We start from the raw sequence: 27,568 nt of genomic DNA on the forward strand, positions 1-27,568 counted from the left end.
ATGATGGATTAGGGAGGTGGCCATAGGAACTCCTAATCGAACCGGCAGAAACTCATCGAGTTTGGGTTCGTTGGATTTTTCTTTTCGAGCAGTTTAGTGCTAGATGATGTCCAGGGTCCTGATGATGGAGTCAGGAGGTGGCCATAGGAACTCCTAAACGAAACGGCGGAATCGCATCGAGTTTGGGTTCGTTGGATTTGTGTTTTCGAGCAGTTTAGTGCTAGATGATGTCCAGGGTCCTTATGATGGATTAGGGAGGTGGCCATAGGAACTCCTAAACGAAACGGCAGAAACTCATCGAGTTTGGGTTCATTGGATTTGTCTTTTCGAGCAGTTTAGTACTAGATGATGTCCAGGGTCCTGATGATGGAGTCAGGAGGTGGCCATAGGAACTCCTAAACGAAACGGCGGAATCGCATCGAGTTTGGGTTCGTTGGATTTGTCTTTTCGAGCAGTTTAGTGCTAGATGATCTCCAGGGTCCTTATGATGGATTAGGGAGGTGGCCATAGGAACTCCTAAACGGAACGGCAGAAACTCATCGAGTTAGGGTTTGTTGGATTTGTCTTATCGAGCAGTTTAGTGCTAGATGATGTCCAGGGTCCTGATGATGGATTTGGGAGGTGGCCATAGGAAATCCTAAACGAAAAGGCAGAAACTCATCGAGTTTGGGTTCGTTTGGGTTGTAGTGATCAATGGATGGGATCTCGAAATCTCTATGGAGATTCGTGTTACGCACGAACCACGGGGCATTCGCGGCTCGGCGTAAGAATTTGTTTTGGAGGGTCTGGAATTTCTTAAGGACTGTGCAAGAAGTGTGACCAAACACCGGACTGGCGTAAGTCAACACTGGACGGATGCAGGTTTTGTAAATTGTCAACTTATTTCTAAGTGACAATTTACTTTTCCTTCCAACTAGGTGGTAGAGTCGGTGGGTGTAGTGGTTCGCACGGCTCAAGACGCGTCTGAGGTGCGGAGCGAACGATAATCTCTGGTCGAGGGTGACACCTAAGTACTTGGCCTCACTCTTCCAAGGAATAGTTTGGTCAAATAAGGTGAGATGGGTGGGGGCATTAGGACGAGTGCGAATTGGAGGACGTTTCGCAGACAAAGCCCTAGAAAAGTACACTGCTGCACTTTTTCCGGGATTTACCTCGATACGCCATTTCCTGAACCATTTGCCTAATTGTGTGACTGCGCGTTGGAGCGCCAAGATGAGGAAATTCCGATTACGTTGGGACTTGTAGAGTGCAGTGTCGTCCGCAAAGAGGGCTAAATCCGTATTCGGATATTTGGTGATGTCATTGATGTACAATGAAAAAAGAATGGGTGCTAGATGATGTCCAGGGTCCCGATGATGGAGTCAGGAGTAGGCCAAAGGAACTCCTAAAAGAAACGGCGGAATCTTATCGAGTTTGGGTTCGTTGGATTCGACTTCTCGAGCACTTTGGTGCTAAATAATGACCCAGAGATTGATATACAACTAAAAAGTGTAAAATAAAATTATAATAAAAAAAAACTTTTTTAAAAACAAGCTTTATCCTGCAATGCAGTTGTACTAAAACGAAAAAAATAATTGTATGCTTGGTTCAAAGAATTTCGAAAGCTTGTAGTGCAAACAGAAAAAAAGAGGAATAAATTCCATGCGCGATACAAGCTTTCGAAATTCTTTGAACCAAGCATACAATTATTTTTTATTTCTCACATTTCAGTATAATGCTAAGGCATTATCAAATCAATAAAATCAATCAAATAAATTTCAAAAGATACCTAAGATATAGACGTTAGAGCTCTCATGACGTCATTGGTTATGTTAGAACGACACGCTGAGTCCCATACAAGTTACCATGGGCGGGTGACATTTGACGTCACGCTTAGCTATTTCTATACAAAAATTAAACACTGGTAACTTTTTGTTTCTATACTAATTTTTCAGAAATTCTATAATTTAACTAGTGTTTATTTATTCATAATTTATTTACTTTTAAAATCGATGCATATTTCTTGATACAAACTGAATATTCAAAATCAACATTCTCGTAGACGAAGACAAATTCATCTAGAACCGAATTATAAACTTGTTAGTTGTCACATTTTTTCTGTTGTTTATCTTCACAAACAATTTGGAACGGACTTCTATCGTCGTATCCTCATTTAGCACGATTTCACTGTTTCAAACGAAACAGTTAACAATTAGTATCACTGTGTTTCTTGTAAGCAATATGGTCCAGTTCAGTGCGGGTCTCCAAAGAAGTTCGCTGTATTTGATTGTAAAGACCAGGTGAGTTGCAGCTGTTGAAATAATTTCATGAAAATCAATTACTAGTTGTTACATGAAAGTTAATTTATTAAAAGACTTATTTACTAGTGAATAAGGTGCTAGTTACATCATTGCAAGTGTAATGTATAATTTATGACGATCTGTGACAAACTAAATTTCACGCGGGTGAAGCCGCGGGCAAAAGCTAGTGTTTATTAAAATCGTCAAAGCTTTGAAACCAAATATCAGTAATGCCAACAAAAAACTATTACTTTACATTAATCTTATCATAATTATTAAACTTTCCAATATTATTTAAAGTTATGTAAGCTGATTATTATTTCATAAAAGCTTTAAAGCTTTAATTCCAACGAAATTAGTCAGAAAATCGCTGTTAAACAATTTTATTGTTCAGTATCAACACGTATGTTGGCGTCCAACGTTGTTAAAAGTAAAACAAATAATTGTGTTAATATTGAATACAATAGGCATTTTATATAGCTCATCGGTTCACCGTGTAAATAACAAACAAGGGATTAAAACTATTGACGTGATCGTATTTAACTGTTACAAATAACTAGTTAACTACATGATTATTGTGAGGGATTAAAGTTTGAATTCGCATATTTTGGACAAGGTTTTTTGTTTATTTTATAACTGATCTTTATTTATCATTAAGTATTCATATTCATATGATTACAATGTAGGGGAGACAGAGGTGGGTTGTAGTATAGAGCGCTTTTAGTTCAAGTCTCGCGCTACCAAATGCGCGCAGTGCGAACTCGCTGATAAATTAATAGGTTTCAAAAAATTTACAATGTCACAACTCTTCTCTGTTACAACTCACCTCGGTCTAGGGATGTTATGGATATGTAGTTTCGGTTATGGATACGGTTACGGATATAGGAATAATATTACCTACCGGTTTCGGTTACGGTTACCGATATTTTTTTATTTCGGATATCCGAAAGTTTCGGTTACGGTTACGGATATCTGTGCTTTAGAATGCAATTTTCAATAGTTGTTTAACACGGTTCATTAATGGCCGCACTTTACATCGTATAAAAAGTAATAAAAAAAAAAAAAAATTTTAGATACTGTTATGCCTTTTTAAACTGCCTACATCCGAAACTATCCGAAACTTTTGAATGGGTTACAGTTTCGGATATTTTTTTATTTCGGATACGCGAAAGTTTCGGTTACGGTTAATAAATTGTAAATTATTTGTTTTTTATTACAGATTCATCCGCTATGAAAAATATACTTGTGCTTTGCACTTTTGTGTTGATCGGTGTAGTTTATGGGACTGATGTTAATGACACTAGTTATGAAGTAAAGGAAGACTCCATCGAAAACCATAGCAAAATACTGTCCAGGAGGAAGAGGTTTTTAATATTCCCCGATGGCAGTTCATTTCAATTGGGTAATTATTTTAATGTAATTAGACTTTATAAATCGTTACATTGGATGGTCCTTGTGGTCGGGTGATCAGTTACATTATTAGATAGTCAGGTGCGAGTTCGAATCCCGCAATGATATAAATTTACATCCATCGCATCCATTATAAAAGCTTTTTGATGATAAACTCCTGAATGTATGAAGGTAAAAAAATGTCTTTTACTTGAGTTAAATTCAAATTTGATAAAACATATCATTGTTTTCTTACTTATTTTGAAATTTTCAATCATCAAAATATTTCCTTTCAGGTCTGAAGTTTCAGAATCCAAACTATGACTTTAACTATCACAGATTGCCATTTTTCACATCATCATAGACATTCGAAACTAGTTTACTTTTTAATTAAACCCTGTGAAATACTTCCTTCCAGTATTCTGTGCCCAAAACCAGGGGTACTTACAAATAGGTGACATCGTCTGGTTCGGGAACACCGCCGCTTTGGCTTGGGAGCTGCCCTCAGACCCGCAACTCTTTTATATGCTGAAAGAACAAAGCAAGATATACAGTACTAGGAGAGAGGATACGAAACATATTTATTACTTGGATGAAGCTGGCAAGGTCCTGAGTAAGGTGCCGTATAGAAGGTAAGCTAATTAAAATACTTAAAATGGCAACGGTGGTACCACCACTGTATTTTACAGTTATAGAAAACCATTTTGGGATAATACACAACATACGCAACTGAATGTAGGTCTTGTTGAAAATGTTACCTTGATGAATTAATTTTTGGAAATTTTCGGAACTGTTTGAATCTCTTTCTTTAAAAAAATAAAGCAATATTGTCTTTGAGTAAAATTTTCTATTTACAGTAGAGGACTTTCCTTTCAAGTGGCATTACAAAAATCCGCCCTGTAGAAGAGATCATTTTTAATGCCACGCTCAAGGCTTGTAAACCTACGAGTTTTTTTTTATTTAAATCGTGTCGCTCGCACACTCACTGCGGGCGCGCGTCGCACAGTCGCGACAGCAACATAATTACGTGGGAGCGACAAGGATGGGCAGCTTGGGGTCATTGGACGGGATTCTACGTGCTCACGGACCAGGCTTTAGTATTGGGATATCATAAGGTTATACAAATATAAAAATAATAATAGGTATAGGTAAGCACCTTGGTTTATAACATCACACAATCATCATGGATAGAGTAGATACTTACCAACTGTATTATGTTTCATTATGTATCTACATGCGTATCTCATTCAATATTATTAAGTTCAGGCAAATACAACACCCTTTGTCTAATGAAATTACACGTGAATCTAATTACAGTAACTAATTACTGTGGAGCTAATATACAACTGATTAATTAAAACTTACACCATTATTTTTTATGCAGTATAGGTTAGTGTCCGTGACTCCCACTCGGCATAGGGCACACTGAAAACCAGCATCGTGGCCTTCCTCACAGGGGGCCACGGCATGTGCTGAGTGGGGTCCCATTGCGATGGGCATCGCTGTTCGACAGGGTGGCACTGCTCAGTTTACATTCTCTTCCATTGTATGTTTTATGTGTTACCTCTGCCTTGTTTGCTTTTTATTTTTTTATTTACCTCTTTTGTCTTTTGTGATGTCAATTGTAATAAATGTTTCTTTCTTTCTTTCTATTTTAGGAGGCCTATTGTGAATCCAGCGTTTGCTAAACGGAGCATCGAAGGGGTAACTCCAAGTGACAACAACTCGACTGCACCATGTATCAAGGATATGCACGAAAGAGAGAAAAGGAGAGATATTTTCCAAGAGTTAGAGAAGGACAGAATCGAGTTTCATAGGCAGTCAAAGAAGAACTTCTATGAGAAGATGGAAATTGTTTTTGAAGGGTGAGTGCATTATCTGAGTGTCATATCTATCACCCGTATTCACAAACGATGCTTTCTTAATGTGAAGCAGCAAATCGAACGCACAGCGTTGTATAGAGCTCCATCGCCTGTATTCACAATTATTACTATGAGGTCTCACAGTGCGCGTGGACGCACAGGGGTGACACACGATTCGTGTGACACGAACCAATCACAGAGCTCTATTCAGCGCTGTGCGTTCGACCATCAATCCCTAATTTTTAAGTGACTCCTATGGTAACACTTAACAGGAATTTTGTTTTCAAAGGGGTCATTTAAAAATTCGGGTTTGATTGAAAACGGGCATATAACTCCCACTAACAAATCTGAAATTCCTTACCAAATGGCGAAAGTTTTAATTCGTTACATCAAGTAAGTGAGCTTTATTCATTATAAAATAAAATGTTTTACTAATTGTTATTACAGGCTTGGCATGCATGGTAAAGACTGCGTTCTTCGGATGCTATGTCAGACAGCTCAGTCAAGCAACGTCCAGGGATCTTTCTTGGAAGAAATTGTAAAGGCGACGTTTACGTACGTATCAATAAGCTGTAGCAACCCTTGTCAAAAGAATCCAAGAATAAAATAGAAATTTCAGCCGCCTAGTTTAGTGTCGTTCAGGAAGTAACGCCCGTATTCATGTTAAGTGTTAAAGTGATAAAATTGTGAAAATTATGAATAATCGCCGGTTATTATGAATAATTACCGCATGATTTGGTAAATGTGATTAATATGAGGTCATTTATGTGTGTGTAAAACTAAATAGGCGGCTTAGGGGTGGCGCAAGGGCCACACCCGCCGCACCTTAACCTATTTTTCACTTTAAATCAATACATTATGTTATAGGCATCATGGAAAAGTGCAAGAAACATTCCAAACTCATTATGCCAAATTATATTAATATATGATGACTCACAGTGCGCGTGGACGCACAGGGTGACACACGAACCAGTGACAGAGCTCTATGCAACGCTGTGCGTTCGATTTACTGCTTCACTTATGTATGCATCGTTTGTGAAAACGGGCGTTAGTCGCCTAGTTTATGCCAAAAGTTGTGGTTTTCATTCAACACAGATCAATATTTATGATAATTTTATCTGTAAGTTTTGCCTTGGTTTGAGACTAGGTGGCGCTATGTCAAGTGTCCAAACATTATATTTTATCATTTATTTTATTTCGTACTGTCTGTCTTAAGGCCAATTCCATCGAAATCACAATCGCTATCGTCATGAGAAATTAAGCGAAAAAATAAATATTTGAGTTTAAAAAGGTGGATCACGAAAGTTCGTGCACAATTTTTACAAACTAAAAAGTAGAAACGAGTAAATCTATCTCTAAAAGTGGACGCTTGTGTACTATAAATTTTTCTCAGCGAATTCAGTCTCATAACTTATTTCAGATTGCCCCGAGGTCGCGGGTTTGATTCCGAGCCGCATAAGCAGTACGATGTAGCCCATGGGACCGGCGGCGACTGTACCCAGAAGTATCCGAATTGTAATATTTCTGTTATTTGAATAAAGGATTTTCGAACATACTTTACTTCTTGCCTTACACATTTTAATACTGCCCTAGTTTTGTCTAAAGAAAGTACCAAATGCTAACAACAGATGGCGTTGATTGGATATTGCTTCGCGCTCAGTTAAATCATTCATGAATATGACAAATACCGTTCTTGTTTTCTCAAGAAATGAACCAAAATCCCGTCTGAAGATTCGTACAAATGTAATATTTTATTTCGTAACGACATTGTTACAAAAACTGAAAAGACATTTGAAATATTTTATTTACAAATCAGAGCATACCGAATCACGTATGCACACAATTTCAAATTAGACCGTAACTAAGTCCAATAAAGTTGAATATCGCGTGGCATGTTTTGCTTCCCACTCCAATGGAATTTCAACCTTAATGGGTGTTCTAAAGGTTGAAAATTGAGGGATGTGTACAAGTTACATCGAGCTACGAATCGTCGTGACTGAGCTAATGAGTGGAGGCGGCGCAGGCAGTCTAATTTCTCGTGTAAACATCCTGGGTCAGTGAACAGCGCAAGCGCTCCGTGACGAGTGCTGTGCCGGGGTGTACTAACGTGGACATACCCAATAGGACTAAAAGGATAAGTCGTCGTTTCGTTGTTTTGAATATTTTTTAGCCTAGGCGCGGACTACTGACTTTTAGTTGACTGATTCTAATTTGTATGAAGAATCGGCAGGCACCAAATCGGTGTAATGTGCGCACTTTCATACATCTCCACACCGATCAATAGCCCGACACAACTATCGGCCAACTAAAAATCGGTGGTCTGCGCCTAGGCTTATTGTTGCTTGAAATTAACCCGTCGACACTTTAGAACATTTATGTGCATTCAGAGATTTATAGCAATTTAAAATGGGTCCTAAAATGTTCTTGTAGAGCCCATCTTTTGAAGGCGAGTCACTCGAAGGGTTAATTGGTCGAATGGGTTGTAAAATATTAGTATCCTACTAACATTTTCATGTAAAATGTTGCCAAGATAAGATCATAATTATGGTTCGCAGCGTGAAAAGCCATGCTTTTAACTCTACTCACACTAACTCCATTACTTCATCAAATCAATTGGCAATACATTTTAAATTCTAAACGAATGTCAACAAGGCTCATAATGTCTCAGCATCATTGCTATTTAATCTGTTTAGTGACGGAATGATCATGTCCACACTAATCCGAGTGTGACTGCGCTTGTAAAAGCGTCAATGGATTTTCTTTTGGAATCCATATCTAAATTAAACATGCCTTTGTCCATATGCTCACTGTCCATTTCAAGACATGCATCAGGTGATTCTAGTTCTGTTTTTAGTGCTGGTGACGATTGATGTGTGCGAACTGGTTAACGATTGTCCTAATTTGAGGACACCGTTGAATTTGATGAGGAGGAAGAGGTATCTGGCGTTTCCTGACAACAGCGATGTTGTGGTGAGTGTTTTGATGTGATTATGATAAGACAGGATAAGTAAACTAGTCTACTTTTTATATTCTAAAGATTTTTATGCATACGTAAGTATGAATAGGTAATTATGAAGTCGGTTAGAACTAGACAGTGTGATTACAGTGAGATTTCAAATCAAAATTTGAAAGTTTAAAGTTAGATTTCTTCGTTGTATTCTTTTTCGTCTTGTTGACCTTCTGGAAATTATGTTACCTTCTTTGTTTGACCATAGAGTCAGGCTTAAGAAACCACTATATTATTATCACTAATTTTAAATCTTTCTTTTCTATATTATTATTATAAAGAGGTAAACTTTGTGTGTTTGTATATTTGTTAAATTGTAAGGGGTAATCTCAGGATCTACTGAATCGATTTTAAAAATTGTTTCACCAATATAAAGCCACATTATTGCTGAGTGTCATAGGTTATATAAAAAACCTAAAAATTTCACGTGGGCGGAAAGCTAGTGTTATATAAACAGATGATTTATCATCCCTGTAGACTGCATACCATTTCGGTGACACGCACATTACTTTATTTATTTTTCATATTACGTAGTAGTGTAATTTTATAATACGAGTAGCACTAATTTCTAATTCTTTTGACAGTTGACAGCATCCTTACTGACAGCCTTCCTGACTCACATACCAGCTGGCTGGAACCTGGCTTTAGAGATTGACGTGCTCTTTCCGCTACCAGACCTGAACTTTACGGTGGCGCACGCGCACAAGAAGAAACTCCACCACCGGCAGAAGAAGGAGCTGTGGACGCGGTTTGAAGACGCGTTGTCTTTGTAAGTAGAATATTTCGAGAAAATAATAGTTATAATTAAAATAAGAGCGTTGCAGTTGTGAACGATTTATGCCTTACGATTATGTACATAAATAAAACTCTTGCTTAGTCTGGACTATATTAAAACCTGTTTCAGGCGAGAAAAGCTCACAAATATTACATTCGAACCAATGCCAGTGTAATTCTTAAAAGTTCAGTAAACAGGGATATCTAACGAACACTTTGCATCAAAGGTTTAACATTGTCTCCGTATCACAGTGGTCAAAGTAGTCACCAGGAAAAGGCTACGAGTTCAAATCTCACATGAGGCAGTAATTTTTTTCTAAGATTTGAAAAACATTTTTTTTTATTATCAACCAACACAAGAACTGACTTGATTCGATAATCATTAATTTACGATTAAAGTTTAATTCTACGAGTATTATCTGAGGCTCTATTAAGTTATGTACGAGTATGCTTTATCAAGAAGTCTGACACCAAGTTGTGACTTAAATTTTCAACCCACACATCTCAATAATTCATCTTTCTTCAAATCATAGATTCCAAAAGCATTTCAAACCCCTCCACTGTGCACCCTATACACGATAAAATAATATCCCCAGCTCATGTTATCCGTTATTTTCAGTCACAATCTAGACGGGCGTGCGTGTGTGCTTAAAAGCATATGTGAAGCCAAGGTCTACCTAGCGCCTCCAGGGAAATCACTGGTCCATGACATATTAAGAGCCGTATTCGCGTGAGTACCTTGTTTGTCTTAAATTTGATCGATGGGCACATTTGCACCGTGGTTATTAAAGGGGGAAGGTGGGAAGGTGGGAAGCTTATTAATCATTGCTTTTTCAGGGCTCGGATGGGTTACATATTGCTGGGATATAAAGGGCGGTGATAATGTGAGATATGGGTAATTTAAGGAAATATCTGATGAGGAACTTTGTAATATAGCAAATGGGGTTTGATTAAAAGGAAACGTAAGCAAAATTTCTACAGGAAAAACTACGAACCCTGTAACTATATTTGTGTATATAGAAAAATATAGATTTTTATTCACTTATACATATTAATTCTGTTTCTTGCAATGGACACTCACTCAGAAACGAATTTAACTGTTACAATTAACCACAATGGTTTAACCAATTATTATTAACAAAAATCTCATTGATAACAAAAACTTTTGGTTCATTCAGGGCAGTGGTCCCCTCAAAATATTTAATTTTATGCTTGGGCGGGCGGTTGGTAAATACAGACATCAGTATTGACAGATTATGTAGCGCTGGTTGCGATCATTTAATAGTTATGTTAATAATAATTATGTTTTGATGAATTTATCTTACTACTTAATATTATAAATGCGAAAGTTTGTGTGGATGTCTGGATGTTTGTTACTCTTTCACACAAAAACTACTGAACGGATTTTGTTGAAACTTTACAGTAGTATTGTTTATAACCCAGATTAACACATAGGCTATAATTTATGACGATATGTGACAAACTAAATTTCAATAAATAAATAAGACGTGGGTAAAAAGCGCCATCTATCGTTATTGGATAAAATCTACAGCCAAAAAATTTTGACGTTCGTAAATATTATTCAATAACATCATTAGTAATTAAACGAGGTTCACGCGTACGAGGTCGCGGGCGGCCGCTAGTTAATTTACGCACTAAAAGCATCTATACAAACTATAGAAAATCAATAAAATCTGCCAAGCAAATACAGCTGTTTCTGTCCCAAAGAAGCAACCAGGGGTGCCATAACTTTAGCATTAGGAACTGGTTCGTAGCAATAAATCTACCGCGCCGCAGGGGGTTCGGTGTCTGGCTGATGCATCGTTGGCACTTTCACTTGCTTTTACTGTTTTAGTTTTTTGTGTCTTTATGGGATTAGTTACTTAATTGATGGGTTTATAGGGTACATTATTGATTAGTGAAGTTTGAGCTGATTGAGCTTTATCAAGACTGAAATATAATGGTAATTACATTCAGTTTTATATATTATAGGTATGTGACCAAACTGAATAAACTTTTTTAGGCCATCACTGATTCTAGTAAAGCCTAATTATTTTCTATACCTACTTATTGTTTTGTATGAAACTTGCAAAACAGAGCGAAAACGACGGTGTTTCAATATGACATTTTCTGGCTAACCTCCATTCCATCACCATATTTTTATTAATTCACATTCCATGTGGAGTAGGTATTTCATTAAGAAGTCAAGTTTTCAAACCCTTCTTAACTTCAAATAAAAATTACAATTATCATTCCGTTATAATTTTTAGGCTTTCTGCTGCTAATATTTTCGACCTTATTTGCGACCCTTATTCAACATTTTGTATTTTATTTTCGATAACACATAAACAGATACACTAATGGGAACGGTCAATAATTCCACTACTCGATTTTAATGTCATTAACTGTTCAGTAAATCAATCAATGTACAGACAGCACAACAAACTAAACACTATGACATCTATCTAGTTGTGATAGGTGTTATTTTGCAAGAGAAATGTGTATACTCTAATGTAGACTGTATTTTCGAAACGAAATACCCAGAGGATCCATGTTTTTGATCCCTTGACTCGGCCACAAACTAAATACATGTAAGCAAGTGTCAATTAACCTTAGTTTATTGAGTCCAGCAAACAACCCTTTGGCTTCAAATAAATTATATTTGAAATCGGAATCAAAGTTAGTTTGGACGCTTAAAAGTTTTGATACGATTAGTTTTAGGAACGGATAGTTTTACGTAGCATTCATAATTTTAATTTGTACAAATAATACATCTATTTCAATGTACATAATATATTGATTGAAGCCGGAAGACGTAGCATGAGCAGGCCTCCTACTAGGTGGACCGACGATCTGGTGAAGGTCGCGGGAAGAACCTAGATGCGGGCAACACAGGACCGGTCGTTAAAGATAACCTTTGGGAGGCCTTTCTCCAGCAGGACGTCATGTGGCTGAAACGAACGAATATAATATTGATATTATTCATAACAATACCGAATTGAATTTAAGAATGAGTAGGTATTTACAATTACTGAGACAACTTTACCGGCCTTTTACGTCTTACAAAACTTTTAATTGAAAAAATAAATGTCTATGACTCTCGCCCATTAAGGTGAGTGAGTATAGACTAGTAGAGCATAAGTACTTGTAACAGAACAATCCGTTGCTCTATGATTTGTTCTAGGTATCATATTTTCACGAACCAAACGTCGTTCATTTTACCGGATTTGTACCATTGCATCCGTGAGAACGTTACATTACATAGAAATGCTCTCATCTATACTCACCTTTAATCACAAAGTTGTGTTACAATTACATTATAATAATTTGTATGCCATAATTTAACGAAATTAATTTAATTTCAATATTTCAGGTCCACTTGACACTACTAAAATTACGCCAATTTTTGCCCTATTTTTACATTTATTAGTTGGCATAAATGTATACAAACATATTTCACTGACCTGTGGGTCTAGACAAAGTGCAAATTATAATCGCAAACCAGTCGAAAAGTGGTTGAAAAGCCCCTTTTTTGTATGGAGTTTTGACGGATTCGATTTTCGATTCGATCAAAAAGTGCGTTTTGTCTAGGGGGGCAGTATCATTACACACTGGATAGGCTGTCTCCATATAAATGACAGCTAATTTTGTGTAGCAATTTGAAGCGCCACTACGATTGTCCCGAGAACTAATTTTGACGTATATTGCAAGGAGTAAGCATAGCAGGCGAGTAAGAACATCACCAATTTTAGTTCCATGGACAATGGTATCTGCCTACAATATGACCTACAGCGCCAAAATGGCGAAACTCAAATAGGCACAAAAATATTATGACAGTAGCCATTCCAGTGTGTAATACAGGTCAGTGACTTATTTGCTCAAATAGATAGGCGTATAATTATTTAGACAAAACTAATTTAACGATTACACAGCGAATAACAAATTAACAATAAAATTATCCGGCACGCCACTATCTATTGGATGATCGGATAGTCGTTAAATTTACGAGGCTGTATAGGCTGTAAGCTTTAATTGTCTATGATAATAGAACATGGAACCGGAAACTATTTTCAAATTAGATTATCTGTATCGCTGCTTCCGTTGTTTTAGTAGGGTAGTAAATTAAATAGGTGTTGTGGTGATTTGTTTTTCAATTAGTTGGTAGTTCGTTTTAGTAGTTAATGGAATAAATATCCTTAGACATATCACACTGCGCTTCTAGTCCCAAACTAAGCGAAGCTTGTACTATGGGAATGGAATGGCTTATGATTGAATAATAAATATTGCAATTTATAATAACAGGTTTGCACCCATTGTAGAGTTTGAGAGTAAGGCTGAGTTGCACCATCTAACTTTAACGTAACTGTGAAGGACAGCCGCTCGGGCGTGCGGAAATAAGAAAATCCTTCGGTTTAAAATGAAGATGTATTCCAGCAATAAATGCCCACAACGGCTATCAAAAACACAAACTTCAAACTAAACAAAAGGTATCAAAAGTAATAAAAAAGTATAAAAAACATAGACAATATAAAAAAGAGGTTGGTCCACCAATCGGTTCCCAACAGTAACTATAACGATAACCAGCGTTTTTTGTACGAAGTTTGACAGATTTTTGACGTTTGTTATAATTAAAGTAAAATATAAAACAAACGATTACCTAACTTAACTGGTAGGGCCCAAAAGAGACATGTAAAGTGCCCCTTAGGGGCTACCTTTTTTTACTGTATTTGACGTTCATAAGTGCCATCATCAGTGGTCAAAATTGAATAAAATATTATTGATTTTGATTTCTAAGCTATACCTACTTAACTAACCGTTAGTTTGATGAACTAAGGCTAGGTTGCACCATCTTACTTTAACTTCAACAAACGTCAAAAAACTGTCAATCTCTATACAAAAAACACCGGTTATCGTCAAAGTTACAGTCAAAGTTAGGTGGTGCAACTCAGCCTAAGTATTTATGCTGAATGCACTCCCAAAGCAGTTATATTATTTAGCTAACTGGTTAATTGTTAGGCACTAGTAGCTAACCTTTAACAGTGGCGGATTTACAAATTTGCCGCTAGTAGGTAGGCCATTCAATTTTTGCCGCCCCTACCTACTGACTTTTGAAATTCAATACGTTAGTTTAATCCCGTTATTAGTATGATTGTGAACTTAATGATATTTCTGTCAGTTACTAGATTATTATTGCAACCCGCTATGTACTGAAGAGTTTAATGTTGACCTAAAAACTGCAGTATGTACTAAATACTAATCCTAAGGTGGGCAAAGGCATGACTTAAAAATACCTACACTATATGAACACAGACAAAATAATGTGTGGTCAGTAAACATTGTTTTTGGTAAATATTTTTTATTGGACTTAACAGTTTAAAAACAATACAAACAATTTCTATTAAAATATAACATGTTAACAATCCAGTTAATGGGGACAGACAATGAGATCAAATAAGTTCTACATTATTTTCTTGCGAGATTTTAAATTTGCAAAATCATTAATTATATCGACGTATGAAATCTTTTTCATAAGTTCTGACTCTATGCACAAAAGAGATAAAGCATTAAGCTTTTCTTGACTTAAAGTAGATCGTAGATAGTTTTTAACCCGTTATAAGCAAGAAAAGCTTCTCACCTGAACAATTTGTCACCGGTGTGCACAGAGCCATTCGAAGTGTTATATCCAGTATAATTAGCTAAGAACTACTTAAAGGTAAACAGAAAGACCAAGGCTTGGTAATACAGGGTGGCCCAGAAGAAAATTAACTTTTTAAATTCAAGGAAACGAAAACTGTACCTACATTTTTATAGAACTTTAACTATTGCAATTTAAAGAAAATTTAATGCAATTTATTTTTAAATTTACATTTATTAAATTACATCGCCCAGGAGATTTCCTTGACGCTTACAACATTCGATCAACATACACAAAATCTTGGAATGCGTTCGTCAGAATTACCTCGAAACCTCTTTTAAATTTTTTGCCGAATGCTCAGCTTCAGTTGCTGCATGATTGTTGGATTATAAAAGTATTCTCTATAATCTATAAAGTATATTTTGTATTATTGTAACACCACAAAAGATCAGGGCTTCCTGGTGACCAGGAGATGTCACCCCTGCCTGAAATTATTTTTTTGTGGGAACATGTCTCTTACCATCTAAATGCTCTCAGTTGAAGTGTGACACGTAGCCCAATCTTGATGAAACCAAGTGCTCCGGTCATAACCTTGCGAATCTTGCAGCTTTGAAATCAAAAAGCTTTTCAGCCTACAGTATGTATAGCGCTCTCAAAAATTAATCATCTTTTCAATGCAACAAACCAATTAAGCAGTGGTGAAATCTCACTGCCTCTAAGAAGCGCTAATCTCATTCCAGCAGACTTCTTTTTGTGGGGTTACCTTATGAGCAGAGTATACTCTCTAATAATCCAAAAACTGCAGCATTCATCCATCCTGAATCCATTTTGAGGTAACTCTAAGGCCTCAGCCTCGAATTTAGCGGGCAGCGGCGCGGGAGCGGCGGCGGCGCGGCGTCTTCTTTTGCCCACAATAAATCGAGCGTTAGGAATAAATTTTAATCGAAAAAAAATTGTCGCCGTTGTTCAGAAATTTCGTTCGCGAATAAAAACAAATATCTCGACTACACAACCCCGAACACAACACCAACACTTCGCCGCTAAAGTGCCGCGCGAGCTGCCCGCTTGTTTGGAGAACGGGTCTGTGTTGCCCGCCCCGCTCCCGCGCCGCTGCCCGCTAAATTCGAGGCTGAGGCCTAAGGGCTCCTGCTCCTGCGCGGCGCGGCGGCGGCGCGGCGGCGGCGCGGCGGCTGCGCGGCAGCGGTGTTCACGCGGCGCGTATAAACAGTACAAAGGCGCGGCGACGGCGCGGCGGCGGCGCAGTAGCGGCATCGTGTGCAGGAGCGCTTACGAAAGTTTTCCAAAAAGTTGATGTATGTTGATCGAATGTTGTAAACGTCAAGGGAATCACATGTACGATAAAATTTATAAAAGATAGTAAATTTTATAATAAATTGCACTAAATTTCCTTTAAATTGCAATAGCTTAAGTTCTACAAAAATGTACAGTTTTCGTTTCCTTGAATTTTCAAAAGTGAATTTTCTTCTGGCCCAAGTAGCAATTGGTATTAATGGCAAAATCTTACTTGTCTTAACCCTATCTAAATTTACACTTAAGCTAAAACCAAATTAACTTAGAATAGAGATTTTTTTCTTTAAGACTTTATATTCTTCATCGAGCGCTACTTAAGCAAATTAAGAATACCCAAAACCAAGTTAAGTATTCTTTAGATAATTTGGTCTTAAGTTATTCTTAGCTTAAGTTAAAAAAAAAACTTATTTTACTAAATTAAGATTTTTTGTATGCTCACTTAATACTAAATAGTATAGATAAAGTATTATTTAAGTGTTGCAAAGTAAATAAAGTATTCGTAGATTTACTTAGGACGTTTTAAAGACCATTGTCTTAGAAATAGTTTTCTGAAGATTAAGTTAGTTACTTTTTGACTAGAATTAGTACATTTTGAGAAAAAATACTCTTAACGGGACGATTTCGATAAAACAGGATCACGCACGCCTATTAATTCAAGGCAATGCACAATTATTGTATTAATTTTTGATACAAAAAGCGTGCGGTCGCCCGCAAACTAAATTATGCTATTACTAGCGGCCGCCCGCGACTTCGTACGCGTGGATCCCGTTTTACCCCCTTCATCTATCTTACGCGGTTTAGATTTTTTCATACAAATGTTTTTTCCCGCTGACTCCCGTTACCGTGAGAATTTTGCAATATCCTGTTGTAACTAAGCTTTAAATTTACTAAGATACCTGCATGCCAAATTTCAAGCGTCTAACTTAAGCGGTTTAGATTTTTTGTACAAAAGGATTTTCCCGCTAATTCCCGTTCCCGTGGGAATTCCTAAGTGTACTATAACCTGCCCAGGAGTACGAGGAATAATTGTACCAAGTTTCGTTAAAATCCGTCTAGTAGTTTTTGTTTCTATAAGGAACATACAGATGGACAGACAGACAGACAGACAAAAATTTTACTGATTGCATTTTTGGCATCAGTATCGATCACTAATAGTTATTTTGAAAATATATTCCATGTACAGAATTCACCTCTCTACAGATTTATTATAAGTATAGATAAGTAAACTCAAAATATGATTTACTAAAATATTGTCTGCGTGCTGTGTGGGGACGGCCGTAAAAGAATACTTTTCCCCACCGCCAACAGGAGGCGTGTCGTAAGAGGCGACAAACTCCTGTAGCACCGGACGGGCAGCAGCGTCTGCGTGCGAAACCAAGCAAAAAAACTGCGATCGCCAACCCGCCTGCCAAGCGTGGCGATTAGGGCAAAACCCTCCAAATGGTGGTAAAAACAAAAAAACGGCCCCTAGTCCCCGGCGGCCCCACTATCCCGGACCACGGTAGCGGTCACGGTAACGGTGGGGCAAGGGGTGCGAAGAATCCCCGGGGGATGCCAGGCTACCAACACCGACGACCTCTGGCCCTGGCAACCTATAACGCTCGCACACTGCGTACAGACGTGAAGCTAATGGAACTCGAGGAAGAGTTGAGCAGGTTACGGTGGGATATCGTAGGATTATGTGAAGTCCGAAGAGAGGGGGAAGACACCATAATTCTTAAATCCGGAAACCTGCTCTATTTCCGGGAGGGCGACCAGCAGTCCCAGGGTGGTGTCGGGTTTATCGTCCACAAGTCCCTTGTCAACAACGTGGTCCAGATCGAGAGTGTTTCGGCGAGGGTAGTGTACCTGATACTCAGAATCACCAAACGGTATTCGCTGAAGGTCATACAGGTATACGCACCGACCACGGAACACCCCGACGACGAAGTGGAGACCATGTATGAGGATATTTCCAGAGCTATACATGGCTCCCGGTCCCATTTTACCGTTGTGATGGGGGACTTCAACGCGAAGCTAGGTAAACGAAGCGATAATGAGCCGAAAGTGGGGCAATTTGGGTACGGAGAGAGGAACGCACGTGGCCAACTGCTGGCTGGCTTTATGGAGAGGGAGGGCCTCTTTATGATGAACTCCTTCTTCAGAAAGCCAAAACAGCGAAAGTGGACATGGCTGCATCCCAATGGCGCTACAAAAAATGAGATAGACTTCATCTTGTCGACGAAGAAGCATATATTCAATGATGTCTCTGTGATCAATTCGGTCAAAACAGGAAGCGATCACCGAATGGTAAGAGGCACATTGAATATCAGACCCAAGCTCGAGAGATGTCGACTGATGAAGTCTACGCTCCGCCCAGCGCCCATCCAACTCCAAAACCCCGAAAGCTTTCAGCTCGAGTTGCAAAATCGTTTCGAATGCCTAGGAGACTGCGAAAATGTGGACAAATACAATGACAGGTTCGTGGAAATTGTCCAAACGACTGGGTCTAAGTTCTTTAAAACCCGTCGTTCAAAAGGAACCAAAAAGATCTCTGACCTCACCAATCAACTCATGGAAGAGAGACGGAACTTGGTTCTGCAGTCCTCTGAAGATGCTGCTCAGTATCGGCGCCTTAACAGACAGATCTCCAAGTCTTTGACTCGCGACCTACGCCAATTTAATACAGACCGTATTAAAGAGGCGATTGAGCGAAACAAGGGCTCTAAAGTGTTCGCAAGAGATCTGTCTGTTGGCCAAAGTCAACTGACCAAGCTGAAGACAGAGGATGGCAGAGCCATTTCGTCGGGGCCGGAGATATTGGAAGAGGTCGAGAAGTTCTACGGACAATTATACACGAGTGTACGTGCACCTGTCACAAATCTAGCCGAAGACCCAAGAGCTAGACTGACCCGACACTATACCGAAGATATCCCGGACGTCAGTCTGTACGAGATTAGAATGGCTCTCAAACAGCTGAAGAACAACAAGGCACCGGGTGATGATGGAATCACGGCTGAGCTTTTGAAGGCAGGCGGAACGCCGGTACTAAGGGCTCTTCAGAAGCTGTTCAATTCCGTCACCCTCGAAGGAAAAACGCCTACGACATGGCACAGAAGTGTGGTGGTACTCTTCTTCAAAAAAGGTGACAAAACCTTATTGAAGAATTATAGACCCATCTCACTTCTGAGCCATGTCTACAAGCTGTTTTCAAAAGTCATTACGAATCGTCTCGCTCGCAGGCTCGACGACTTCCAGCCTCCCGAACAAGCCGGTTTCCGAAAAGGCTTTAGTACCATAGACCACATACATACGCTAAGGCAGATTATACAGAAGACCGAGGAGTATAATCAACCACTTTGCCTGGCGTTTGTGGATTATGAGAAAGCCTTCGATTCGGTCGAGACCTGGGCAGTGCTACAGTCTCTCCAAAGGTGCCAAATTGACTATCGATATATCGAAGTGTTGAGGGGTTTGTACAAAAACGCCACAATGTCGGTCCGCCTTCAGGATCGGGATTCGAAACCTATCCAGTTGCAGCGAGGGGTAAGACAGGGAGACGTCATATCTCCAAAACTGTTTACCACCGCCCTGGAAGATGTCTTCAAGCTTCTGGACTGGAACGGATTTGGCATAAATATCAACGGCGAGTACATCACCCACCTTCGATTCGCGGACGATATCGTAGTCATGGCTGAGACCTTGGAGGATCTAGGCACAATGCTCGATGGCCTCAGTAGAGCCTCTCAACAAGTGGGCCTCAGAATGAACATGGACAAGACAAAAATCATGTCTAATGTCCGTGTTGCACCCACTCCTCTGAAGGTTGGAGACTCTACACTCGAAGTTGTCGACAAATATGTATACCTGGGACAAACAGTCCAGTTAGGTAGGTCCAACTTCGAGAAAGAGGTCAATCGTCGAATCCAACTCGGATGGGCAGCGTTCGGGAAGCTTCGCCATATACTCATGTCCGAAATACCGCAGTGTCTCAAGACGAAAGTCTTCGAGCAGTGTGTGTTGCCAGTGTTGACATATGGATCCGAAACGTGGTCGCTTACTATGGGCCTCATAAGAAGGCTCAAGGTCACCCAAAGGGCGATGGAGCGGGCTATGCTCGGAGTTTCCCTGCGTGATCGAATCAGAAATGAGGAGATCCGTAGGAGAACCAAAGTAACCGACATAGCTCGCAGAATTGCTAAAATCAAGTGGCAGTGGGCGGGGCACATAGCTCGTAGAGACGATGGCCGTTGGGGCAGGAAAGTTCTCGAGTGGCGACCACGGGCTGGAAAACGTAGCGTGGGCAGGCCTCCTACTAGGTGGACCGACGATCTGGTAAGGGTCGCGGGAAGAGCCTGGATGCGGGCAGCGCAGGACCGTTCATTGTGGAAAACCTTGGGGGAGGCCTTTGTCCAGCAGTGGACGTCATTTGGCTGAAACGAACGAACGAACGAAAATATTGTCTAAAATATTTTCAAAATTGTATGGTAAAGTTGGGTACAACATGATATTATACAATTTAACTAACTAGGTGACAGTAGGCCTACCTTTAAAAAAATCTTAACATAATAACTACCGAAAAATATTTCTATTAATTGTAATCCACACTTATTTACGCTTCTCAATCTTCTCATTTAATAAATTAGAAACACTGTGTGATTAAATTTATCAAAATCACAAATTGTTAAAATTCCATAAAATCATATGCCGATATTCAATAAATTTAATTGCTTATCTCTGAGTGTCGCAATTACAAAGTTCAAAGAATACTTTACGAAATATGCGGGTGGTGCAATTTACCCGCCCTATATGTTATAACAAAACTAAAAACGTAAAAACCAATTAAAATCCTATTAGAACCATTTTCGACTTCCACACGGACAATCCGAGGAAGAAATCATGTAATTAATAAATTAGTTAGTAAATGAATTGTTCTTTAATGTTTAGCAGGACCAATAATTTAGCAAGACTGAGACAGAATGAAAACTATATAGTTTTAACTAAATAAAACTAAAGATCTACTTGATACCATATGCACTTAAGTAATACTTCATCAAGTGAATTTTAAGTGTAAGTTAAATCTAATGTTTCTAAACTAATACTATGTAAAGTATAACTTGACTCAACTCTTTCTTCACTAAACTTACAAATTCAAAATCTTCTATACTCTTGCTACATTGAGACAAATTAGAATTACCGCCATTATGAGCTATGTGTAACAAAAAATAAATCAGAAATTAACCAATAATATCATAACAAGAGGACATTTAAATTGAAGTACGTCTTTGTTACACTTTTTCTAGTTGCATAAATGTCTAGGAACGTTTGCATAAAATAAAATCTTATTTTATAACCTCAAAGTTTTCTTTATACAATAAAATTTCGTAATATTTTATTTATCTTATTAGGTTTTTTTCAAGGCCCTCCTGTTTTATAACATTATCCATTGATTTTACACGAGAAACCACAATGCGTTTTATATTTCCTATGCAAAAATGACATCCACGGTCTATTCTAGACATAATACAGGGTCCTTCTAAACTAGCTACATTCCTTTTAATGGGGGCATCTATACGGTACACTGAACAAGTTCACCAAATTTGAGTATGTGTTTTATAATGATTTTACAAAGTTACATTTTCTAACAAAAATAAAAATTCATTTCGTCTTACATAATGGAACATGCTGTATTTTTTACTCACACAACAAAGCTGTAGTGTATTCATTCTGCACAGGAACACGAGACACAACACACACAACGCTCACTACCACTGCACACTTTTTTGTTGTTTACACTCACGTCATAACAACTCACAGCAGTCGTCACAGCTGATAGCCGATTAGCTGATCGACTGATTGGGCGAGCTATCACTTTAATGTTGCAGGCCTACTCTCATATCGTTGTCTATCCTTATTATCTTATGTTAATCACAGTAAAACGGACTCACGATACCATCGAAAAATCAATCAGCAAAGGCCATGATTTTTAAGGCGCGTCTTAGTAAATTTATTTGCATTTGTGCATCTGTGCGTCATAGTTCACTTCACGAGCACTACAAAACGCACCTTCACACAAGAAAGCTAATCAAAAACTGAATTAAATCAAAGCGCACGCGCCGACAAATGCCGACAAGCCGCACGCCTTTTGTTGACACAAAGACGCCGACGCCGCCAAAGCAAGAGCCGAAAAGTTGGCATAAGCGTACAGTCGACGACAAAAAAGAAACTTATTTGTTTATTATTTTATCTGCTTGCTTTCGATTTCAATTGATTCGAATCTAAATTGTGGTGTTGAGTATTTCATGGTAAAATATCCTATAACAGATAATAATTAAAAATTAATCGAACTTATTGTTTTGTGAAGGTAATTCAATGGCCTAGTCAATTATTTAGAAACATTAAATTAGACTATTGAAGCAAATAAAACTCTTCAATTTGTTTGTATTGATATTCCATTTATCCTAAATCAAAGTCCATTCTTAAATTAATCGTTAATGTCATCATTTCTATTACAATAGAAAAGTAGATGAGGTAGGTAGGTACCTAATTAGTTAAATAAAATTTCCGAATCATTTCCGTTCCAACTTGGTATTTATTTATGACCTATCTTATGTACCTGTGATTTAACAATAAACACAATTTTAACCCTTACACGCTTATAACTATTCCAATGCATAAAATTATTTTTTCTTTAGTTACATCTATTTATTTTAGTCTAATTTAACATAAAAGTAGTACAGAAAATATAAGTGCTATGTATTTCAGTGTTTTTCAGTCGGGGACACATATGTCCCTATATGCGTTAAGGTATACATTGCCTCATATATTGAAAATAAAATACTTAGACGCTTTTATTGCAAAATAAATACAAATCACACTAAAAATACACCTCAAATTTAATCAATAAGCTTATTTTTAATATTTATAATAAGAAATTTAAAATAGATAGCATCATATCATACGTATTTTTATATTTGATCCTCATCTCATCATAGACCTCTTTCTTGAAGTTACACCTACCTAACTAGACTGTTTGATTCAAGAACAACTTTGAGGGTAGAGTCTCCAGCGTTCAGAGGAGTGCGTGTAACACGGATATTTGACATATTTTTTTCGTCTTGTCCATGTTTATTTGGAATCCCATTTATTGAGAGCCTGTACTGAGGCCATAGAGCATTGATTCTAGGTCTTCCAAGGTCTCAGCCGTGCCGTGACTACAATCGTTGAATCTTACTTGGGGGGACAGCATCCGAGAGGCTTCGCGACATCTTCTTATCCAAAATACCGCAGTGTCTCAAGACCTTTGACTGAAAGTCTTTGACCAATGTGTGTTGGCTTGGCGGCGATGACGCACGGAACGTAGACGTGTTCCTTCACTATGGGCCTTATGAGAAGGCTCAAAGGCACCCAAAGGGTGATGAGGAAGTCCGCAGGTGACTCAAAGTAACAGACATACATAACCTCATAATAATTACTAAACTTTCGCGGCAATGGGCAGGGCATATAGCTCGCAGAAGTGATGGCCGTTTGGGCAGAAAATTTCTCGAGTAGCGCCCACGAATAGGAAGGTGTGGCAGGCCTCATGTTCCTGTGCTGCTCATATACATTCATGTATACGAGCAGCACAGGAACGATTGTTGTGGAAATCCTCAGGGAAGCCTCTGTCCAGCAGTAGACACCCTTTCATCAAGGAGGAAACTATCCTCGTTGCAACTATTGTCAGTCATCATGACTTCTAAATTTCGTTTTTCCTGAGCGAAATTTCTTCAAGTCGATTTGAAGACAAATGATTTACAAAAAAATGTATGAATTATAAATAAAACATCAATATAAACATACAAATTATAATGAGGCAAACAATATCCTTAGTAAGAACCAAGTTGCCTTTGACGCACATAGGGACACCCGTGTCCCAATACAGATTTTTACATAATATTCATTATGCATACGAAGAAAATCGAAAATATGTAATAAAACGATAATTATAATTATTAGTGAATGTAAATTGGAAGAAAAATAATGGCCAAAAAGCTGTTAAGTAATATTAAAATACTTTTTAATTTTGATGTGTAACGAATTTTTTTTTCACATATTGTGCCAGTATTTTTTTACACAAGGAATCGCGTTTTTTATTATTTATAGCGCATAAACATAAAAGATAATAATAAAATTTAAGAATATTAAGTTACAAAGGGTTTAACTTAACTAGTATTACTGTAAATCGTAAAAACTATGCGGGGACAAATGTGTCCCATATGCGTGAAAGGGTTAATTTGAATAGTAAAAAAAAGTTTGTTGCATTTCTTAATTTTATTTTGGTGAGTGTACATTGCGCTAGCCGGCGGCCGGCGGCACTTGTCTAAAGGCGGCGGCACGTGTCTAAAAGTTCGTTTGCTGCGCGCCGGCTAGTGTTGTACGATACGACACTCGAGTCTTGGAATCTTACTTATTAAAAGTTTGAAGAAAATAAAATAGCTATGAATTAAGACTGTGTGTTTATTATTTTATTGGGCCGTTTTAACTTTTTGATTACGAAAATCGTCAGTCTTTAGATGGATACTTCTGATTCGATTATTTGCGTTTAATGCAATTTTATTGATATTACATTTGTATTGTGCGATTTATTCTATTTTCAATTAGGATATAACATACGGATGATGATATGAAATCACTCATTATTGCCTATTAGTATACACCAACTCAAGTTCATGTCATGATTCAGTCTAGCTCAAAGAACTTAAAATACTCGAAAGGACTCGGAAGACTCAATTATTCCCTTATTCATGTGACTAACGAGTCCTAGTCTTAAAAATAAACTCAAGTCTCAAAATAAAGACTTTAAAGACTCGAGGTTCTTACAACACTAGTGCGGTCGGCTATTGTGAGGGACGGCTGTCTTTGATACCACCGACTCCGCCACGCATAAATAAGGATGTCAACTCCAAAATTCTTTCTAATCTTAATAATAATAAAACTATCATTATTTACTTTTATAATTTTTTTTTGTTTCTACGATGATTTTAATGATTATTATTTCAGTTTAAAATTGATAGTTGGGAACAATTATTTACTTATTTACTTCGGAATACTAAAGACTGCCGATAATCACAGGTAGATAATTCGATAGCGTTTAGTTTCTGCTATGATCGAGTCAATTACGAATCACATTTTTATTTAATTTGCTAAGGGGATATTGAGCGATTAAAATTAACATGAAAAATGTGCCTGCTTTATCGTAATAATAACCGTAATTCTAAATTTCATAGTCATGGTAACTATCCCATTTGTGTATGGCATAAAAATAAGTCATTGATTTCGGCAACTAACTTTTTTGCTTCGTTTCGTTGCTACGTTTGAAATAAAAGATTTTTACAAGCGCAAAAGTATTTTAACGAACTTTTGAATAAACATCATTCCATTAAGGCCACTAAATAAGTACTTACCACATAAGATTTTTTTATGTTACCAAAAATAAATAAACTTTAATTTTCTGCTTAATTTAATTCCTTAAATAACTAGTAGTAGCCCTAGAATAGCTTGTGTGGCGCCCGGTCCGTCGTCCGGCGGCACTCTTGTGTTCGCGGCCAGTGGCCCAACGGCAGCACAAGCGCAATGGCGGCCATTACGTAAGCTCGTGTGCGTGCGGATTTTTGTCAGTGTAGTAGTGAATCAGCTGAACAGGGTGTTGTATTGGGTTGATAAGAAATGAAGTTGTTTCCTTAATTATCTCGGAAACTAGCCTGAATTTTTGGCTCAAACTTTGGGAACGTATTCAGTGTGACGTATACATGCTCCCATTAAACGGAACGTAGCTGATTTAGAAGGACCCTATATAAATTAGTTATTAAAATAATTTAATCGCCATTTTCATTAACCTTTATCTAAAGTTGATTTAGTGTTAAGGATCACAATGTTTACTAAATTAAAGTTCCACTTTAATAAAAAGTGTCTTGCATAGTTCTTCATGAAGTTAAATAAACCTTAGCTGTAAAAATAATTATTACTCTTAAATAAGTCATACTACAAGTTATATTATAGTACTTGTTTAGAAATTCTTAAAACTACACTCTTAATTAGGGTTTAAGTCTGCCTTAAGCGTTGTCTTAACTCTGTCTCAGTGATTTCCAAAGGATTGTGCCCTTTTTTGCTTACCATTGTCTTGGGGCATAACTTCAAGATTTCTTGAGTGCGACTATTGTCTTGGTCAAGACAACGGCTGGAATTAGGCTACTGGTCTTCAAGATATCTTCAATGCCTTATGAAGATAATCTGTTGCTACTTGGGGGGCCACCCTGTAAAACAATATACACGAAGTTGTGGAGAGATGGTGCTCGTGCTAGGCTCCGAAGATCCTGTGTTACGAGTTTTTTATTTTATTTTTATTGAAACGCTATTGGAATATTTTAAAATTCATGATCACATAAGTACCTAAGTATATATATTACAGTGCGTTTATTAATCGTTTATTTATATATGGATTGTGTAGGTATACGTATAATTATTTTTTTCCTGTAAAAAAAAATTAGCTAAATTTGCCGCCCCTCTAAATCTGCCGCCCTAGGCACTGGCCTACTTGGCCTATTGGTAAATCCGCCACTGACCTTTAATATTTTTGGTATATTTGTTAAAAATGATTTTTTCTAAATTCCAGAGTCCCAGAAATGGATCAAGAATTCCGTAACGAAGTCGAAGGCTTCTACGACGAGCTTCTGACCCCCGACTACTGTGAGAAGATAGGATCCTGTCCTGTGTCTCTACTGCACTTTATTTTGGTATTAAATGAGAGGAAGCATTAATTGTGTCTTATTTATAAACGTAAAAAGAAAAAATGTCTAAGGATATTATACTTATTAGGAATCATTTTTATGTCTAATGGACAAAAAAATTAAGGATAACTTCGTAATGATATAGTTGTAGGTCGCTAGGGCAGAAAAGTCGACCACGAGCTTGAAGACGTAGTGTGTGCAGGCCTCCCACTAGGTGGACCGACGATCTAGTGAAGGTTGCGGGAGGTGCCTGGATGCGGACGGCGCAGGACCGGTCTTTGCGGAAATCCTCGGGGGAGGCCTTTGTCTAGCAGTGGAGGTCATTCAGCTGAAACGAACAAACGAACTTCATAGGTGTAGTAGTGTAAGCACATAACGATGTTTCATAAAGCACCATGTAAAACGGTATATTAAAAGTAAAATAAATAAGAAAACTTGCTCAGCAAACCATAAAGGGTTGAAGCGAGACATTCATTGATCTTTGATCAGGAGACATTACGTACGCTCAGACGCGTGCGCCTCCTCGTTATATTTCTAAGTCAGATGTAAAATGAAGATGGCATGGG

General features: G+C 37.9%; 2 protein-coding genes across 2 annotated transcripts; both read left to right on the top strand.

Annotated features, from left to right (window-relative positions):
• Nucleotides 1–2,241: 2,241 nt before the first annotated feature.
• On the top strand, nucleotides 2,242–7,090 carry LOC135079172 (uncharacterized). Its single transcript, XM_063973760.1, has 6 exons — nucleotides 2,242–2,279; nucleotides 3,499–3,681; nucleotides 4,087–4,300; nucleotides 5,327–5,533; nucleotides 5,978–6,085; nucleotides 6,951–7,090. Exons 2-6 carry the CDS (start codon nucleotides 3,510–3,512, stop codon nucleotides 7,063–7,065), a joined length of 816 nt encoding a protein of 271 aa, XP_063829830.1. The 5' UTR covers nucleotides 2,242–2,279; nucleotides 3,499–3,509; the 3' UTR covers nucleotides 7,066–7,090.
• Nucleotides 7,091–8,251: 1,161 nt separating this feature from the next.
• Nucleotides 8,252–27,032, top strand: LOC135079173 (uncharacterized). The gene is made up of 4 exons (XM_063973761.1): nucleotides 8,252–8,500; nucleotides 9,122–9,306; nucleotides 9,931–10,041; nucleotides 26,888–27,032. The coding sequence occupies exons 1-4, from the start codon at nucleotides 8,354–8,356 to the stop codon at nucleotides 27,030–27,032; spliced, it is 588 nt and encodes a 195-aa protein (XP_063829831.1). The 5' UTR covers nucleotides 8,252–8,353.
• The last annotated feature ends 536 nt before the right edge of the window (nucleotides 27,033–27,568 follow it).

The sequence above is a fragment of the Ostrinia nubilalis genome, chromosome 16, assembly GCF_963855985.1.
Source record: "Ostrinia nubilalis chromosome 16, ilOstNubi1.1, whole genome shotgun sequence".
NCBI classification, from domain to species: Eukaryota; Metazoa; Arthropoda; class Insecta; order Lepidoptera; family Crambidae; genus Ostrinia; species Ostrinia nubilalis.

Coding starts and splice junctions, on each gene's coding strand:
- LOC135079172 (XM_063973760.1), top strand. CDS start 3,510: ATGAAAAATATACTTGTGCTTTGCACTTTTGTGTTGATCGGTGTAGTT. Junction 3,682..4,086: donor TGGCAGTTCATTTCAATTGG/GTAATTATTTTA, acceptor ACTTCCTTCCAG/TATTCTGTGCCCAAAACCAG. Junction 5,534..5,977: donor ATGGAAATTGTTTTTGAAGG/GTGAGTGCATTA, acceptor TTGTTATTACAG/GCTTGGCATGCATGGTAAAG.
- LOC135079173 (XM_063973761.1), top strand. CDS start 8,354: ATGCATCAGGTGATTCTAGTTCTGTTTTTAGTGCTGGTGACGATTGAT. Junction 9,307..9,930: donor TTTGAAGACGCGTTGTCTTT/GTAAGTAGAATA, acceptor CGTTATTTTCAG/TCACAATCTAGACGGGCGTG. Junction 10,042..26,887: donor ATATTAAGAGCCGTATTCGC/GTGAGTACCTTG, acceptor TCTAAATTCCAG/AGTCCCAGAAATGGATCAAG.